The sequence below is a fragment of the Puma concolor genome, chromosome C1 (assembly GCF_028749965.1).
Source record: "Puma concolor isolate L17-30 chromosome C1, mPumCon1.1.hap2, whole genome shotgun sequence".
Classification (NCBI taxonomy): domain Eukaryota; kingdom Metazoa; phylum Chordata; class Mammalia; order Carnivora; family Felidae; genus Puma; species Puma concolor.
In genome coordinates this window covers 183,878,726-183,892,176 of record NC_141674.1, presented here as the reverse complement: position 1 = coordinate 183,892,176, position 13,451 = coordinate 183,878,726, and the positions used below count along the sequence as shown (strand labels likewise).

Genomic DNA, 13,451 nt, shown 5'->3' with positions numbered 1-13,451 from the left:
GGAGCAAAAGGACACAGGTATAGGCATCCGAGGAGAGTGTGTTAATTCTTGCTCTTCAGTTAATCTAGTTATAGGTTTACCGACCTTTGTGGGATCAACTGTTACATGGGACTTTCCCTTCAATTAACTTAAAATTCACATTATTTCAATGGTCATTGATTTATTGACAAAGAAAAAGGACCTTTTCGGGGCTCAATTTGGTACTATACATATGATTAATTCCTGCTTCTGTTTCCAAAACTTTTGACTTTTGTAGTTTAAAAGTGGAAAGATGGCTTTAAAAAATAATATCATGTCTAAAAATTTGCTACAGCAGCGTGGCAGACGTGTGCATGTGAATGAAGAACCAGCACAAGAATCATCAAGTTGTTATTGCGTTGCTATAACCCTGGATTTCTCAGCCTCAAAAGTATTGCCATTTTGGTCTGGATACACCTTTGTTGCAAGGAACTATTCTGTGTTTTACAAGATGTTTATCAGCATGCTGGCCTCTGCCCACTAGATACCAAAAACGTACCCTTTCCCAATTATGACAACCAAAAATGTCCTCCGACATTGCCCAGAGTCCCCAAATGCTATGAGAGGAGTGCAAAACTGCCTCAGTTGAGAACCAGTGCTTATAACCCTTGAGAGTCTTTTCCTTAATCTCTGAGTGATTCAACTGGTGCTCCTTTTTTTCTGAGTGTTTTCTGAAAACAGGTAACAGGTTTCTAGATTTGGCCAAGTGGGACGAAAACCTGCTTCTACCTCTTAATTAAAAAACACCAGGGCTCTTACTTTTATTATTATTTTAATTCTACTTCATCAACTGTCAAGAGCTTAGTGCAGTTGGTAGTATTTTTATCAGAATATTTAATGAAAAGTCTGTCATTCTAAGATCTCATGTCCCTGGTTAATATCTTTTAGGAGAGTCCTAGAAAGAAAAATTTCAATAGGGAGACAAAAGACACTGGACTGAATAATCTAAAATCAAAATCCTCACATTTAAAAAACATTGTGAAGCCCGAGTAAATAAGGGAGCTAGTTATTTAGGAGTTGTAATTATTTAGGAGGCGTTTTGTTTTATTTGGCTTTTAATTGTCCAGTTAAATCCTGAACCCTTTGCACATTGAGACCCGGTTGTATATTTTTTAGAATGAAGGTGGAGAATATATTCTGAGCTTCTGTTATGAGTTCTCAATAAACATTGTCTGCTGTGTTTGAATCTTATTCTTAAATCTAAAAACCTAGGTACTGTGATCAAGCCAACATGGAAATTCAGACTCACATATTAAAGTGGCAAAATAGAAATCTAGGGGAACAACAAATAGTTGTTCTAGGGAAAGACAAACACTATATGATTGTACTCGTATATGGAATTTAAGAAACAAAACAGATGAACATGGGAAAAAAGAGAGGCAAACCGGAAAACAGACTCTTAACTATAGAGAACAAACTGAGGGTTGCTGGAGGGAGGTGGGCAGGGATGGGCCAAATAGGTGATGGGGATTAAGGGTACTTGTTATGATGGGCACTGGGTATTACATGTAAGTGATGAATCACTAAATTCTACACCTGAAACTAATATTGCACTGCATGGTAACTAACTAGAATTTAAATAAAAACTTGAAAAAAAGGAAAAAAAATCTTGTCCAAAGTTGGTAGGAAAATAGGCAAATAATCACAGGTTTCACAGAAGTTGCAACAGACGGCTGTTTGTCCCAAGAATTACCTACAGGAGGAGGACAAGCGCTCCCTCTGGAATGTGAACTGGACCTCAGAGTGAGAAATTGACTGTCTTACTCATGTCGAATGAGGCTTCTCCCCACCTATTTGGCTAAAGTATGCATTTTGTTTCTTGTCTTTCCCCAGTTTATTTGAAGAAGAGATAATGTCTTATGTGCCTCCACATGCCTTACTTCACCCCAGCTACTGTCAGTCCCCACGTGGCTCCCCCGTGTCCTCTCCCCAGAACTCACCAGGTGAGTCCCACCTGCTGCTCATGGTGAATCCTCTGAGAAGTGCACCCTAAAGTCAGACCTTCTGCCCTTTGTAAAGGACAGTAAGGGAACACTTTGGGCGTATCTTTAGTGGTAGCACAAATGCACATTGTGTGCCACGGCTTGTTTCCATGGCAATTCATTTTGACGGGAAAATAATGACATTCCGAAATAGGAGGATAAATGTTAGCAGTATGATATACTCAGATACAGGATTTACTTTTCATTATATCATGTAGTGCCTAATATATATTGGAACATATCAGGACACAAAGTGTTATGTTAGCTTTGGGATTTAAAACGTCCTAGTTAGAAATCTTATTCCAATAAAAAAGAAATCTCTACTTTCAAGAAATAATACAGGATTAAAATTAGTTGAATGGACTTGGATAGTTTTTTCCTGCAATAATCACTAACTGCATTAGATAGGAAGACTAGAGACACATGGGTAGATAGAACATATTGCTAGAGAAAATAAACTAAAATTTTTATAAAATTTTTAAGTTTATTCATTTACTTTGAGAGAGAAAGCGCACACACAAGCAGGGGAGGGGCAGAAAAAGATCATGACCTGAGCCGAGATCAAGAGTCAGAAGCTTAACCAACTGAGCCATCCAGGCTCCCAACAAACTAAAATTTTTAAGTTCAGATTCTTTTTTGAAAGAGGTATGGTATGAATTAAGCAGTAAATGGATGTATGGATGAATGGATGGTAGAAAGTGCAGTTTAGGAAATGAGTTTTTTAAAGGAAAGTAGTCATCATGTTGACAGAACATCAGCTGTATTTATTTTTATTATAGGCCGTGTATTGTTTACACTTTAATAGCTATCAGAATTTAAAACTGTTTTAATAGAAATACAACCTCCATATGTGTCCCTAGAAGCTACTCTATGGTCTTTGATATATGACATGTTTTCATAAATCCTATGATAATGAAGCTACTGCCTAATTGAATACCACAAACAGGAAAAGGTCTATTAATTTGTTCTTTAACACAGATTTATTGAGCATCCAACTATGATCCAAGCAAGGAATTAGACTCTGGTGCTACAAAGATGAATAATACCATCTCAGCCTTTGAAGGATTGGTGGTGGGGCACTGAGTCCACAAATAACTCTGTAAAGCCCTGTGGTTAGTTCTGTAATGAAGAGAAGTTTGGGAACACAGATACGGGAATGGTTTTTTCCTTCAAGACTGGGAGCGGGTGTTTGGGGAAAGATGAAGACAACAGGTATGAGCAAGCCTTGAAGGGTGATGAAGGCGAGCCAAAGGAAGGAAGGTGTTCTGGGTGAATGAGGAGCGTAAGCTGAGTCTCAGAAGCATGGAAGTAGTTTAAGCCATTAACAGATACAAGTAAGAGCAAGTTCTCAAAGCTCAGGTTGGAAAGATAGGCCAGGGCTAGTTGGTCATTGAAGCTTTATTTTGTAGTCCATATGGAGCGACTGAAAATTTATAAACAGAGGAATATCCTGTTATACAAAGATCAGTTTGGTAGCAATTTGGAGGCTGGATTAGAAGACAAGAGAATGGTGGGGCGCCTGGGTGGCTCAGTCGGTTAAGCATCTGACTTCGGCTCCAGTCATGATCTCATGGGTTGTGGATTTGAGACCCGTGTCGGGCTCTGTGCTGACAGCTCAGTGCCTGGAGGCCGCTTCAGATTCTGTCTCCCTCTCTCTCTGCCCCTCCTCTGCTTACGCTCTGTCTCTCTCTCAAAAAATAGATAGATAAACAAACAAACATTTAAAAGAAAACAAGAGAATGGAGTCTAAGAAACCACTTGGGAGGCTGTTGCATTAACCCGGGTGACCTGCTAAAGGGCTGGATTAGAGGTGATGGAGAAACAGAAATTAGTTCAAAGGATATGTAGGAGATCTAGACACGAGGACTTTGAGTCTCCGCCACCGAGACTACTAGGCAGATGGCAAACTATTGGCCAAGGAAAGGAAAAAGATTAGACTGGAAGGGAGAGGTTAGATGAGTTTAGTTTTGGACATGGTTTGTTGAGGAATCTCTGAGCCATCCAACTAGAGATACCAAAGATGTCTGGAAAAGATAATCGTGGAGCTCAGGAGAGGTTGGTGGCCAGGCATATACATATGCTGGTGGCAGTTGAAGCCCAAGGCAAATTAGAGGAACTAAGGAGGACAAGCTCATGGAAAGAAGAGAAACCAGAGGATGGTAACATTGAGGAACTCCAGTATTTAAGGGATGGGCTGAGATGGAGGAGCAAATGAAGGAAAGAGAGCCAATGGATTTTGGAAGAGAATTAGGAAAGTCTTTTCAGGAAAGCCAGGCTTCAAGGAATAGAGAGTGTGGCCAAATCCTCAAAGCATTCAAGAAGGATAAGGCCTGAGAAGAGGCCATTGGATTTGAAAGTCATGAAGTTATAAATGTCCTTCGCCAGAGCAATTTCTATGACATCAGAGGTTATAAACTCTACTGTGGCCAGTTGCAGAATGATATAGGATGTAAAGGAGAAACCAAGAGTATAGAATATTCTTTCATGAAGTAGGTGGGTAAGAAAAAAGGAAAATAGGACAGTACTTAGAAGGAGAAGATGGGTTAAGGAAGAGGTTTTAGGATGGAGAAGTTGAGCATGTGTGTGTGCAGAGGTCAGAAGATGTGGGTGGAAGGAAACTAGTTTGTTGGAGCAGCGATCATACAAGAGACCCATGGGAAGGCAGGATGCCGGAGACAAAAGTGAAGGCCAACTTTGGAACAAAGTAGGGTCACCTATTTTGATGATCCAGGATGAGAAGAAATAAGTATCTGACACTTCAAGTAAGTTTAAAGGTGTAGGGGAACAATCGATGGAATGTATAGCTGGCCTCAATCATTACTGTGTGTGACTTTGGACAGTTTACTTCCTTCCCTGAACTTGACTTTATTTTTCTATAAAATGGGAATAATAGCAAACACCTCCCATGGTTACTTGGAGGAGAACACCTTGTCTGGTGCCTGCAACATAACAATTATCCGATAACTGGTAATTTATCCCCTTTTGCTTTCTTTCTGGAAATCTGATCCTGAGAAGTGTAGTTTGTCCATGTTTAAACCATTAGTAACTGGGAAATATGAATTCATTTCTCCCTGATTTGCACAGCTAGCTGCCTAGGTATTTAATTGTTCTGACTGGTCTTTATCTTAGCTAGGAATTATGATGGAGTTTAAATGGGTCGTCCCTTTACCTGATGCTTTGTGGTTAAAGAAATGAAGGTGTGGGGCGTCTGGGTGGCTCAGTGGGTTAAGCATCCAACTCCTGATTTAGGCTCAGGTCATGATGTCACCGTCGTGAGATGGAGTCCTGCATCGGGCTGCACTACATTGACAGTGCCTGCTTGGGATTCTCTCTCTGCCCCTCCCCCGCTCATGTGCACACTCTCCTTAACACACACGCACTCTGTCTTTCTCTCTCTCTCTCTCTCAAAAATAAATAAACATTTATAAATGAAAAAGAAAAGAAAAGAAAGGAAAAGAAAAAAGAAAAGAAAAGAAAGGAAAGGAAAAGAATAAAGAAAAGGAAAGAAAAGAAAAAAGAAAGGAAAAGAAAAGAGAAAAGAAAAGCTGTATGGATTATTGCTCATTCCAGTCAAGGCTCTCCTTCCCAAGGGCTTTTCTTCAGCCCATCCTCCCCAAGAAAAAGGTGGATCAACAGATTCTGTCCCTTCCGGATCCCTGCAGAGGCATGTGCTCTTGGAGACTGGCTGGGCATTCTTTGAGACCGTATGAACATTCTAAATGGTGACTGACTTCGCTCCTTTTCATTTAGCGTCACAAATGTACACGAGTCATCCATGGTGGTGGTAAAGATGCATTCTGGAAGCACAGTTTGAGTCAAACGATTTCCAAAGATACGGAACCCAAATATATCTAAATTGCTAGCAGTGTTTGTGGTGGTTTTAATTTTCAGGGAGAATCATCTCCACATTTTTGGCCTACTCAGTTTCAGGGGGCTTCATTTGATCTTGAAATTGGGATGAACTGCCTGGTATCAGTGGACATTACTGTAACTAATTCCACATGATATTGCAAGGCCAAGACTAGCTAGCCTCATTTACCCTGTGGAGGAATCTTCTGACTTTTTGAGTAAAATAGCCTCTCCTTCTACCACTTTCCTGAAGTTTTTTTGTGAGACACATTTCAAACAGATTTTTTTTAAGCGGTCTCTTCGTCCTTCTTGTGACTAGAATTTCATCTCTTTTAGTATGAGGATAATATTCTGAAAATTATGACAATAATAAATTTGAATGATCTTCTTTCAGAACGCCTCGGGATCTGGTAAACTTTCCACACTTTTCCTCATTTTGAGCCTATTTACATGTCTTTTCAAGTGCAGAAGAGAGAGGGGCTTCGGAAACTTTGACTCGCTGCTTTTTGCAGCTGTTAGAGTGCTCACCTACAATTTGTCAAAATTTCGGAATGTGAAGGTTTGTTTTTCTAGGACCGTTATAATGCCAGTCCCGACCTTAGCTATGCCAGAAGGGAAAAATCTTTCCAAACACCATATAGTTCATTATGCCAAATATGGGACCCAGAAGTTTATTTAAGGACCTTTTGTAACTCTACATTTCTAGGAATTTAAATTCAATAACACCTAATCTATCTAATATTATTGAAGATGTGCTTACTTATGTGAATTTTCCACGTAACCAAAGTTATGATTAAGTGTCAGAGAATTTGTTTAACCCACCATTTGCTGAAACTCTTTCATAAATACTTTGTATTTCTTTCTGCTTCCCCATATCCAGTACATTGAGGATATTTCGTGGTTCAGGGGCATCATCGTACAGAGCTGTTATTACTTGACTAAAACCGGACTGTCTGGAAGCTAGGCCAGGTCACACTCAACACAAACAGACCAGAGAGCTCTGAAGAGCCACGGTGGTTCTTTGCTGAAGGTTGTCTTGAAGGCATGGCTTTGAGAGGGAGTTATTCCCCGCCTCCCCCCCCCCCCCCCCCCCCCGCCCCCGCTGCACTAGGACCCTCTTTTCCTCTCTCTCTCCCTCCAGGAGTCTTAGCATCTTGGCTGCTATTTATCTCCTGCTCTTTTCTCTTTCTTTCTCTCTTTTCCTCCCTTCTTTCCACTCTTCCTCCATCTTGCCCACAGCCTGAAGTAGCTTTATGCCTTTGAACTCTGTGGGCTCCAGGCACTGACCCCGCTGTGAGGTAAAAAAATCTGCATATGACTTTGACTTCCCCCAAAACTTAACTACTAATAGCCTACTGTTTCCAGGAAGTCTTACCCATAACATACAGTCAATTAACACGTAGTTTATATGCTGTATGTATTATGTCCTACATTCTTATGCTAAAGTAAGCTAGAAAAAAGAAAATGTTATTAAGAAAATCATAAGGAAGAGAAAATACTACAGTTCTGTACTGTATTTATTGAAAAAAATCCACATATAAGTGGATCCAGTTATAAATCTGTGTTGTTCAGGGGTCAACTGTACTTGTTTTTAGAAAGTATTCTTTCTCTTTGCTCAGCCCTACAAAGATGTACTAGGAACCAAACACTACAGACAAAGGATGGTCCTTGGATGGGTGGAGACAGAGGAGTTGTGATTCCAGAGACTGAAGGAAAGCCAAATATGGTCTCTGTCACAATATATGGGTGGTTTTTTTTTGTTTGTTTTTTTTGTTTTTTTTTTATTTTAAAAAAAATTTTTTTTCAACGTTTATTTATTTATTTTTGGGACAGAGAGAGACAGAGCATGAACGGGGGAGGGGCAGAGAGAGAGGGAGACACAGAATCGGAAACAGGCTCCAGGCTCCGAGCCATCAGCCCAGAGCCTGACGCGGGGCTCGAACTCACGGACCGCGAGATCGTGACCTGGCTGAAGTCGGCCACTTAACCGACTGCGCCACCCAGGCACCCCTATATGGGTGTTTTTATGTTTGTTCTATTGTTATTAGTCTCTCCTGTCCCCAACCCCTAATGCTGTAAGAGAATACCTGTTACTGGCATTCCCTACAGCTTTGCCTTTTCATAAATTTCTTCTGGAGTACATGGGTGGCTCAGTCAGTTAAGCATCCCACTTCGGCTCAGGTCATGATCTTGAGCCCCACATCGGGCTCCGTGCTGACAATGCAGAATCTGCTTAGGATTCTCTCTTCCCCTCTCTCTCTGCCCCGCTCCCATTTGCGCTCTCTCTCTCTCAAAATAAATGAATAAATTTTTAAATAAATAAATAAATAAATAAATAGCTTCTGATTTTCAAGGATTAAAAAATCAGCTTATCAGGTTGGTTTTTAAAAATAGTGTGTAAATACAAAGCACCAGCAAACTCAAAACAGTGATCTAGGGCCTTTTATTGCTCTTAGACAGTAAAGCAAAAATGCAAGGACTTCAGTGCTTCTGCTTTGTGGCAGCCATTTGGAGATGTTTTTTCACGTTAATTGTCATTGTTGAGCCATGTTCCAGAAGGTGGAGTTTTCCAGAAATTATTGTAACACTTGATGGTTTGTTCTCATTCACTAACAAGGAATTATAAAATAATGATGATGATAATGATAATAATAATAATAATAAATTTTTTAAAAAGTCATAGAGACTTTTTTTAGAAAGTGAGCCAGGAAAGAAATGGACTATTGATCCATTCCAGTACACACCCAGAGCCAAGCTGGATTAGACCAAGCCCCATCCCATCCAGTGCATGGTGAGTGCTAGTCATCAAAGCAATCTGGGATCCTGGCACACCTGGAATCCAAAAGACCCAGACTTCCTAGCGGTTTGATGCCAAAATACTAATGCTATCACCTGAAGTATTTTGTCAGGTAGAATTCTTTAGTTTGTACATGATTAAGCAATTTTGTAATGATAAATGGAAATAGTATCATACTTTATAGAAGTACTTTAGGTCTGCCTAGCAATGATAAAGAAAAAAAAACTAATATCTGTTACTGAAATTTGTTCCTGCAAATAATTAACATAATGCTGCCTATCCATGAAGTCAGTCATGTATTTGATCAGTTCCTAAATGCAACATTGTTTTTTTTTTTTGTATCCGATTTTATTTTTTAAGACCATAAAGACCATAAAGTTACTCTCTATAGGAGTATTGTATCCTAGAACTTTACTGGCAGTTATGGTTCCCATACAATTCTATTAACTCAGTCTTCCAAGATCATTTTTTATTTCTAAAGTGGAAGTAACATCGTTCCTGCCCTGGAATTTCTTGGCAGTGACACCTGACTTGCATTAAGAACTTGACAAGGGCCAGGAGCATAATTTATTGTAATTTTTAAACCATGAAGTAATGTATAAATGATTTTTTTTCATAATAGAACTATTAAGCAAAAGAATTTTTGCATTTAACAATTTCTGTCTCCAGGGTCTCTGTAATTGAATCTCTTTACCTGAGCGTAAGTGGAGTCAGAGCTAATTTTTATTAAGTGTCCATATTGATATTGATGGAATGCATTATGGCATTTCCCACATCCTTTTAAACGTCTCAAATTATACAGCAATAGTATGTGTGCTTTTATTTTAAGCAACCAACTTTAGAATCATGTTTCTTTTGAGTCCTGAAAGATTTTTATTCAGTCTTTTGTTTTTCTTTTTCCTCTTCCCTATTAATGATTGTGTTCTTGAAAGCTGATTCATGACGGCTGCTTTCTGAACTGTCTGGGTTTACTAACTTACAGTTTCTCAGACTGCAGCACCAACAGCCTTATGATGCCATCCCTGAATGGCCCTGTGCTACACTGCCCTGTCCCCCAGCCATGCAAGAGAGCAGCCTTAAGCTGGTGGAGATCATGTTCCTTCATGTTGCAAACGGTGCCTTTCGGATACACAGGAAGCACTGCCTCTGTGTTGGTCTCTGGATGTTGCCCAGATGTTTCATTGGTTACATTTGACCTTCCTGTAGGGGATAATGGGTCTCAACCTTGGCTGCACAATTGGAGTCTGCATAAAACACTTATGCCTGGGTCCTGCCGCACAGATTCTGATATAACGTGCCTTGGGTGTGGCCTGAACATTGGGATTTTTTTAAGCTTCTTGAGTGATTCCAACATGCAGTCAGGATTGAGAAGCACTGCTGAGGAGCCTCACCTGTATCCTTGAGCTTTTAAGGTCAAGTTTATTTGTTTCCTTTATGACACAGTTATTAGCTCTCTGGCTAAAAGATTCATAAACATGCCAACGGACCTGTGGGCAAATCATTGATCGATAGCCAATTCTATTAAAAATCCACTCTTGGGGCGCTTGGGTGGCTCAGTCGGTTGAGCGTCCGACTTCGGCTCAGGTCGTGATCTTGCTGTCTGTGAGTTCAAGCCCCGCGTCGGGCTCTGTGCTGACAGCGCGGAGCCTGGAGCCTGTTTCGGATTCTATGTCTCCCTCTCTCTCTCTGACCCTCCCCCATTCATGCTCTGTCTTTCTCTGTCTCAAAAATAAATAAACGTTAAAAAAAAAATTTTTTTTTAAATCCATTTTTGGGATGCCTGGCTGGCTAGGTCGGTGGAGCATGTGACTCTTGTTCTCAGAGTTGTAGGTAGGAGTCCCATGTTGGGTATAGAGATTACTTAAGAATAAAATATTTTTTAAAAATCCATTCTTAGCACCCTAACACATTTCCCCATGTCTTTAGTATTTACTTCTATGCAGATAATATCAGTAACAGCTAACACCTATGCAAAGGAACCTCAGAAAGTGCCTTATGTACACGAACTCATTTAATGCACGGGTGTGGGCCTGGTCTCCTGCCGGAACTCCAGTACTGCCTTTTCAAGTGCCTATGGAGGATACCCACCCTGAACAGCTCTCGTCTCCAGCACAACATGTATAAAGCTTCATGTGCCTCTGTCTACTAGCATTTTCCACACTTCTTTTAGCGTCAGATGGACCTGGCTCAAATCCCAAACCTACCATTCACTGGCATATGACTTCAGTTTCCTTAGTTACAAAGTGGTGATGATGGTGATAATAATAATGTCTGCTTCATAAATTTGTGTTTCCCAAGATCCTCTCTGTAAAGTGCGTGGTTTCTAATGCATAGCAGGCACTTAACAAACGACAGTTACTCTTATTGTTTAAAAACTTGACCGTGTTACCATCAGAGCTTCCTATTTTTCTTCCTTACTATCTGTTGGCAATTCTTATTTTACACTGTAAACGTTTCAGTGAGTCACCACACTGCCCTCAGGCCTCCATGGCTGCAGTGACTCCTAACTGGGTCCCCTCCCTTTGGATTCCTCCCCTCCTTCCCACCCTGAATCCACTCAACACATTCTGAAAACCGTTGCTGAAAAACCACCATGTGTTGGGGCGCCTGGGTGCCTCAGTCAGTTAAGCGTCCAACTCTTGACTTTGGCTCAGGTCACGACCTCATCGTTCGTGAGATTGAGCCCCACGTGGGGCTCTGTGCTGACAGCACTGAGCCTGCTTGGGATTCTCTCTCTCCCCCTCTCTCTCTGCCCCTCCCCCACTCGCTCATAATAAATACATAAACGTTAAAAAAAAAATACACCATGTGTTATGTTCCTCCCTAGCTCAGAAATCTCTAAAGTCCTCCCACCGCTCACTGCATCCTGCCCAAACCCCTCAGCTAGGTTTTTAAAAATTTCCTCACATAATTTGGCTCCAACTATCTGATTAAATGTCCCAGTTACTCCGCACACTCCCCTGTGCCCTGAGTTAGTAGGGTCTCCTCGATCATCTTTCAAACATGCATGTGGGGCTTCTCCCAGCTCTCGCTGCCCTGCCCCAGCGTAAGATACAGATTCTCTTGTGTTTACGAGGCCTGGCTCCAATAAAGCCTCCTTTTGGTGATCTTTTCCATCTTGATCTCTGCTTACCCTCCCCTACTATCACTTTTCTGTAACACTGATCCCAAATGCAAATACTGGGGGGAGCCAGGCAATCAAGATCATTGAACGGCTGTGGCACAGTCTTCATTTAATGGAGCAGCTGGCCACCTTGGCCTGAAGGAAAATGCAGGCCAGTTGTTGAAAGAATTCCCCAATAATTTTCAAGAGAAAAGCTGTTTTCTGGTTTGTTTGTTTTTTACTTGAAATCTCCTAATATTTAAATGTTGGTAGTTCATTTAAATCTTTAAAAACAATTATATGCCAAGAAAAATAGATCATTAGGGCTGGGTACAGCCCCAAGGCTATAGTTTTGTCTCCTATGCTTTATAGTTTGTTGACCACATGGTTTAGGACTTAATTATTTATCTAACTGATGTGTTTTATTTCTGTCTTCCTAACCAAAATATCTACTTCAGCAACCCCACCTTCCTCATCTGTACATACGTTGCTGAACTTAACATAGTATTAGCAATGGATAGTAATCACTTAGTTGACTCATTAAAGAAATATTTAATGAGTTTGTATGGCATGTCTTGCACAAGACTCCACAATTTTTGTTTTCTGGTTCCTTTCGTTGTGTTGTGAAATAGTTCATGGAAATGTTCAGCATTTTTTGTCATGGCTCTGCGTCTGATTCTCATATTTATCATCAATTTTGTGTCCCAGCTTGTTGGTTAGTCACTCTGTGGCACAAAGCTAGATTTTTCTACGAAAAGAGGAACACACTGTGTTACTCTTATATTTTAATGAGACTTACCATTGGATGACATATGAAACATCTTTATTTTTCTTAATGTTTATTTATTTATTTTGAGGGGGGGGAGGGAGGGATTGAGCCCACGCATGGGGGAAGGGCAGAGAGAGAGAGAGGGAGAGAGAAAATCCCAGGCAGGCTCTGATAGCACAGAGCCCGACACGGGGCTCAGTCTCACGAACTGTGAGATTATGACCTGAGCTGAAATCCAGTCGGATGCTTAACCAACTGAGCCACTGAGGCACCCAGATGTGGATGATCATAGCACTTGGCACATATTAGGAGTGTAACAAATAGCATTATTATTTATTCTTTGCTTTGCCAGGAAACATGGTGACTCTGCAGTTATGTCTGAATTCTGTGTTTATATCAAGATTATTTTACCCTGCAGTATAAAATGTATGTTAATTATAAGTCTAAAGTAATTTTCGGTTATAGTGCCTATCTAGAAGACATTTTGTACGTTTTTCATAGGGCAAGTCTGGAAACTCGCTGTTCTTGCTTTATATACCACATACTTTCACATTGTAACTTCCTGTATAATTGCCATGATATCATCTCAGCAGCAAGCAGATATTCCACCCTGAACAGTTACCATCAGACATGAGTAACTCTGCTTGACTCATATTAGTTTGGACTGAAGAGGGAAACATATTTGACACACACATGGTCACACATTGTAACTATGCAAACAGAATTGTTATTCTCAACCAAAATGCCGCATAGAAATATCTTAAGACTTTACTTCAGCTCTGTTAGAGCCTCCAGCTTGAAGAGGTGAGTGAGAAGCAAAGCCACTGAAAGAATTGCCTCCTTTTACTTGTTGACTGTGTTCTCATCCCCCTGGCAGTGTTTTTACATGGTGATGTGATACATCAGGACATTGCACAAACCGGGACCCTTCTC

At 40.6% G+C, this 13,451-nt stretch overlaps 1 protein-coding gene and 1 long non-coding RNA gene across 7 annotated transcripts in view; both read left to right on the top strand.

Annotated features, from left to right (window-relative positions):
* The window catches only part of HECW2 (HECT, C2 and WW domain containing E3 ubiquitin protein ligase 2), a 369,345-nt gene that overhangs the window by 314,298 nt on the left and 41,596 nt on the right, over window positions 1-13,451 (top strand). For all 6 annotated transcript variants that reach the window (XM_086719188.1, XM_086719186.1, XM_086719189.1 and 3 more), the window contains one exon: window positions 1,852-1,961. In XM_086719188.1, the coding sequence (XP_086575314.1) occupies window positions 1,852-1,961 (110 nt within the window). The remainder of the gene's footprint in view (window positions 1-1,851; window positions 1,962-13,451) is intronic.
* LOC147578606 (uncharacterized) lies at window positions 5,482-13,370 on the top strand. Its single transcript, XR_015255411.1, has 2 exons — window positions 5,482-7,581; window positions 7,854-13,370. It is a non-coding gene; the product is annotated as an uncharacterized LOC147578606 (long non-coding RNA).